The 6,112-nt window shown below is 41.0% G+C and overlaps 1 protein-coding gene across 1 annotated transcript in view; it reads left to right on the forward strand.

The window, feature by feature from the left end:
- LOC137374084 (coagulation factor VII-like) overlaps window positions 1-4,537 on the forward strand; it is a 116,631-nt gene extending 112,094 nt beyond the window's left edge. The window contains exon 8 of the mRNA XM_068039841.1: window positions 3,853-4,537. Within this exon, the coding sequence (XP_067895942.1) occupies window positions 3,853-4,472 (620 nt within the window). The 3' untranslated portion in view covers window positions 4,473-4,537. The remainder of the gene's footprint in view (window positions 1-3,852) is intronic.
- The last annotated feature ends 1,575 nt before the right edge of the window (window positions 4,538-6,112 follow it).

The following is a 6,112-nucleotide window of genomic DNA, read 5'->3' on the forward strand; positions in this document are numbered from 1 at the left end:
TAGTTTGGGATTGTGTAGTGGGGATTAGATTAGTTTGGGATTGTGTAGTGAGGATTAGATTAGTTTGGGATTGTGTAGTGAGGATTAGATTAGTTTGGGATTGCGTAGTGGGGATTAGCATAGTTTGCAACTGTGTAGTGGGGTTAGAGTAGTTTGGGATTGTGTTTTGGGGAATAGATTATTTTGGGATTGTGTAGTGGGGATTAGTTTAGTTTGGGATTGTGTAGTGGGGATTAGATTAGTTTGGGAATGTGTAGTTGGGTTTCGATTAGTTTAGGATTGTGTAGTGAGGATTAGATTAGTTTAGGATTGTGTAGTGAGGATTAGATTAGTTTGGGATTGTGTAGTGGGGATTAGTTTAGTTTGGGATTGTGTAGTGGGGATTAGATTAGTGTGGGTTTGTGTAGTGGTGATTAGTTTAGTTTGGGATTGTGTAGTGGGGATTAGATTGATTGTGAATTGTGTAGTGGGGATTAGTTTAGTTTGGGATTGTGTAGTGGGGATTAGATTGATTGTGAATTGTGTAGTGGGGATTAGTTTAGTTTGGGATTGTGTAGTGGGGATTAGTTTAGTTTGGGATTGTGTAGTGGTGATTAGCTTGTTTAGGGATTGTGTAGCGGGGATTAGATTATTTTGGGATTGTGTAGTGGGGATTAGTTTATTTTGGGATTGTGTAGTGGTGATTAGCTTGTTTAGGATTGTGTAGTGGGGATTAGCTTGTTTAGGATTGTGTAGTGGGGATTAGATTATTTTGGGATTGTGTAGTGGGGATTAGTTTATTTTGGGATTGTGTAGTGGTGATTAGATTGATTGTGAATTGTGTAGTGGGGATTAGTTTAGTTTGGGATTGTGTAGTGGGGATTAGATTGATTGTGAATTGTGTAGTGGGGATTAGTTTAGTTTGGGATTGTGTAGTGGGGATTAGTTTAGTTTGGGATTGTGTAGTGGGGATTAGATTGATTGTGAATTGTGTAGTGGGGATTAGTTTAGTTTGGGATTGTGTAGTGGGGATTAGATTGATTGTGAATTGTGTAGTGGGGATTAGTTTAGTTTGGGATTGTGTAGTGGGGATTAGATTGATTGTGAATTGTGTAGTGGGGATTAGTTTAGTTTGGGATTGTGTAGTGGGGATTAGATTGATTGTGAATTGTGTAGTGGGGATTAGTTTAGTTTGGGATTGTGTAGTGGGGATTAGATTGATTGTGAATTGTGTAGTGGGGATTAGTTTAGTTTGGGATTGTGTAGTGGTGATTAGCTTGTTTAGGGATTGTGTAGTGGTGATTAGCTTGTTTAGGGATTGTGTAGTGGGGATTAGATTAGTTTGGGATTGTGTAGTGGGGATTAGTTTATTTTGGGATTGTGTAGTGGTGATTAGTTTATTTTGGGATTGTGTAGTGGTGATTAGCTTGTTTAGGGATTGTGTAGTGGTGATTAGCTTGTTTAGGGATTGTGTAGTGGGGATTAGATTAGTTTGGGATTGTGTAGTGGGGATTAGTTTATTTTGGGATTGTGTAGTGGTGATTAGTTTATTTTGGGATTGTGTAGTGGTGATTAGCTTGTTTAGGGATTGTGTAGTGGTGATTAGCTTGTTTAGGGATTGTGTAGTGGGGATTAGATTATTTTGGGATTGTGTAGTGGGGATTAGTTTATTTTGGGATTGTGTAGTGGTGATTAGCTTGTTTAGGGATTGTGTAGTGGTGATTAGCTTGTTTAGGGATTGTGTAGTGGGGATTAGATTAGTTTGGGATTGTGTAGTGGGGATTAGTTTATTTTGGGATTGTGTAGTGGTGATTAGTTTATTTTGGGATTGTGTAGTGGTGATTAGCTTGTTTAGGGATTGTGTAGTGGTGATTAGCTTGTTTAGGGATTGTGTAGTGGGGATTAGATTAGTTTGGGATTGTGTAGTGGGGATTAGTTTATTTTGGGATTGTGTAGTGGTGATTAGTTTATTTTGGGATTGTGTAGTGGTGATTAGCTTGTTTAGGGATTGTGTAGTGGTGATTAGCTTGTTTAGGGATTGTGTAGTGGGGATTAGATTATTTTGGGATTGTGTAGTGGGGATTAGTTTATTTTGGGATTGTGTAGTGGTGATTAGCTTGTTTAGGGATTGTGTAGTGGGGATTAGATTAGTTTGGGATTGTGTAGTGGGGATTAGTTTATTTTGGGATTGTGTAGTGGGGATTAGTTTATTTTGGGATTGTGTAGTGGTGATTAGCTTGTTTAGGGATTGTGTAGTGGGGATTAGATTAGTTTGGGATTGTGTAGTGGGGATTAGTTTATTTTGGGATTGTGTAGTGGTGATTAGCTTGTTTAGGGATTGTGTAGTGGGGATTAGCTTGTTTAGAGATTGTGTAGTGGGGATTAGCTTGTTTAGGGATTGTGTAGTGGTGATTAGCTTGTTTAGGGATTGTGTAGTGGGGATTAGTTTAGTTTGGGATTGTGTAGTGGGGATTAGCTTGTTTAGGGATTGTGTAGTGGGGATTAGCTTGTTTAGGGATTGTGTAGTGGGGATTAGATTGATTGTGAATTGTGTATTGGGAATTAGATTGATTGTGAATTGTGTATTGGGAATTAGATTGATTGTGAATTGTGTATTGGGAATTAGATTGATTGTGAATTGTGTATTGGGAATTAGATTGATTGTGAATTGTGTATTGGTGATTAGATTGATTGTGAATTGTGTATTGGGGATTAGATTGATTGTGAATTGTGTATTGGTGATTAGATTGATTGTGAATTGTGTATTGGGGATTAGATTGATTGTGAATTGTGTATTGGTGATTAGATTGATTGTGAATTGTGTATTGGGGATTAGATTGATTGTGAATTGTGTATTGGGGATTAGATTGATTGTGAATTGTGTATTGGTGATTAGATTGATTGTGAATTGTGTATTGGGGATTAGATTGATTGTGAATTGTGTATTGGGGATTAGATTGATTGTGAATTGTGTATTGGGGATTAGATTGATTGTGAATTGTGTATTGGGGATTAGATTGATTGTGAATTGTGTATTGGTGATTAGATTGATTGTGAATTGTGTAGTGGGAATTAGGGGCTGGATTTTATATTGAGGATGCCAGTCCTGCCATTGGGACTAGAAATGGGGCACAGCACATCGTCACCATGTGTGGCCAGTAGCCGCTGGATCATGTGTTGACAGCCAATTAGGGGTAATCAGGCACGGGGCCTGACCAATTGCATGGCCGGAATCAGGTCTGCAGGCAGAGTCCAGCATCAGCTGATGCCTCACCAGGCGCTGGCACCATTTTAATGGGCTTCCAGCCCTGCAGTTTATTTTGCATTCTGAGGCCTTGGAGAGGAGGAGGTCACAGAGGATACAGAGAGATGTCTGAGAGTAGACCCTGGGCAGCCCTACATTTCCCTGATGCCTCCCTCTAGGTGCCAGGGAAAGGAGGCAGGTTATATTCCCAACGGACGGGAGGAGGAGACATGGCAGCCTAACTAACAGGCCTAGCTTCAGATAGCAGAGGAGGTCAGCAGTCATGGGGTAACTCCAAGGGCATGAATCCAGTGCAGGCAGTGAGAGTGAGTACCTCTTAATGCTTTCAGCTCTTGAGCCTTGCATCTGGAAAGCAGAATGATGCTTTGGATGGAGTGGGCGTACCCATTCAGACATGGGCAAAAGGTCGTGGGATGCATGCAAACTGACTGAAGAAAGAAGAGGTTTGGAGAATTGATCCAAATATGATTGGTTGAATGGGTTGGAATGAGTTTTAATTTGTTTGATTAAAGCCACTGCGGACGCTTTTAGAAGCAGGAACTGTGTATTTGCTGTAGTGTAACTAGATTTAAACGGTGAGATATCAATTATTGACTTTCTGTCTGAAGGTGAACACATACTAAATAAAGACGAAGGCAGCGAACAAGAAAGGAATATATCGAGATTGATCCTACACGAGAACTACGACAAGACTTCTGTTGACAATGACATTGCTCTGTTGAAACTCGATGCTGCCGTTGTTCTAGATGATTATGCAGTCCCTGTCTGTTTACCTGAGCCAGACTTTGCCCTGCGGCAGTTGAGCCAAATTAGACGCTCCATGGTGAGCGGCTGGGGGAAGCGCTCAGAGTTCGGGAAGCCTGCTGAAACACTGCAGAAACTCCGAGTGCCGCTGGTTCGAATGTCTAAGTGCCGTGAGACCTCCAGATTTAACATGACAGAAAACATGTTCTGTGCAGGTTATGCGAAGGCAGGGAAAGACGCCTGTGGTGGAGATAGCGGAGGACCTCATGTCACACTGTACAAAGGCAATTGGTTTTTAACGGGAATAGTAAGCTGGGGAGAAGGATGTGCTCGCGAGAACAAGTACGGAATTTACACTAAAGTTTACAAGTACATAGATTGGATAAGGCAATACATGAATCAAGACAGTCCAACAACACAGCCGGAGATTTCAGGAAATCAGACTGAATCTATGAAATCAATAACCAATATTACCAATGTATAAACTATATTGATTAGCCAGCAAAACGCATGCATTTTGAGACGAATTAAAGTTCTTCAAGAGAGAAATATTGGATTGCAACATTTCTGTACCGCAACTAAAACCACAAATAATTGTAATATTATAACGTCCTAAATTTTGTATTTTGAAAACCTCACAAATCATAAAAAATGTCTTCATAGATTTTAATTACAGCACAATTTAAGAATATAAAATTTGTAGGAAGAAAGGAGGAAGCCCAAAGAAATCCTTTTCGTGTTTAAAATCCCATCTACCTAAATCCTCATTACATCCTCAGTCCATTGATCCAACTCCTCAGCACATTCCTCAATCCATCTATCCAACTCCTCAGCACATTCCTCAATCCAGCTGTTCAAATCCTCATCACATTCCTCAATCCATCTATCCAACTCCTCAGCACATTCCTCAATCCATCTATCCAACTCCTCAGCACATTCCTCAATCCATCTATCCAACTCCTCAGCACATTCCTCAATCCATCTATCCAACTCCTCAGCACATTCCTCAATCCATCTATCCAACTCCTCAGCACATTCCTCAATCCATCTATCCAACTCCTCATCACATTCCTCAAACCAGCTGTTCAAATCCTCATCACATTCCTCAATCCATCTATCCAACTCCTCAGCACATTCCTCAATCCATCTATCCAACTCCTCAGCACATTCCTCAATCCATCTATCCAACTCCTCAGCACATTCCTCAATCCAGCTGTTCAAATCCTCATCACATTCCTCAATCCATCTATCCAACTCCTCAGCACATTCCTCAATCCATCTATCCAACTCCTCAGCACATTCCTCAATCCAGCTGTTCAAATCCTCATCACATTCCTCAATCCATCTATCCAACTCCTCAGCACATTCCTCAATCCATCTATCCAACTCCTCAGCACATTCCTCAATCCAGCTGTTCAAATCCTCATCACATTCCTCAATCCATCTATCCAACTCCTCAGCACATTCCTCAATCCATCTATCCAACTCCTCAGCACATTCCTCAATCCAGCTGTTCAAATCCTCATCACATTCCTCAATCCATCTATCCAACTCCTCAGCACATTCCTCAATCCATCTATCCAACTCCTCAGCACATTCCTCAATCCATCTATCCAACTCCTCATCACATTCCTCAAACCAGCTGTTCAAATCCTCATCACATTCCTCAATCCATCTATCCAACTCCTCAGCACATTCCTCAATCCATTGATCCAACTCCTCAGCACATTCCTCAATCCATCTATCCAACTCCTCATCACATTCCTCAATCCATCTATCCAACTCCTCAGCACATTCCTCAATCCATCTATCCAACTCCTCATCACATTCCTCAATCCATCTATCCAACTCCTCATCACATTCCTCAAACCAGCTGTTCAAATCCTCATCACATTCCTCAATCCATCTATCCAACTCCTCAGCACATTCCTCAATCCATCTATCCAACTCCTCAGCACATTCCTCAATCCATCTATCCAACTCCTCATCACATTCCTCAATCCAGCTGTTCAAATCCTCATCACATTCCTCAATCCATCTATCCAACTCCTCAGCACATTCCTCAATCCATCTATCCAACTCCTCATCACATTCCTCAAACTAGCTGTTCAAATCCTCATCACA

Source organism: Heterodontus francisci, chromosome 10 (genome assembly GCF_036365525.1).
Source record: "Heterodontus francisci isolate sHetFra1 chromosome 10, sHetFra1.hap1, whole genome shotgun sequence".
NCBI classification, from domain to species: domain Eukaryota; kingdom Metazoa; phylum Chordata; class Chondrichthyes; order Heterodontiformes; family Heterodontidae; genus Heterodontus; species Heterodontus francisci.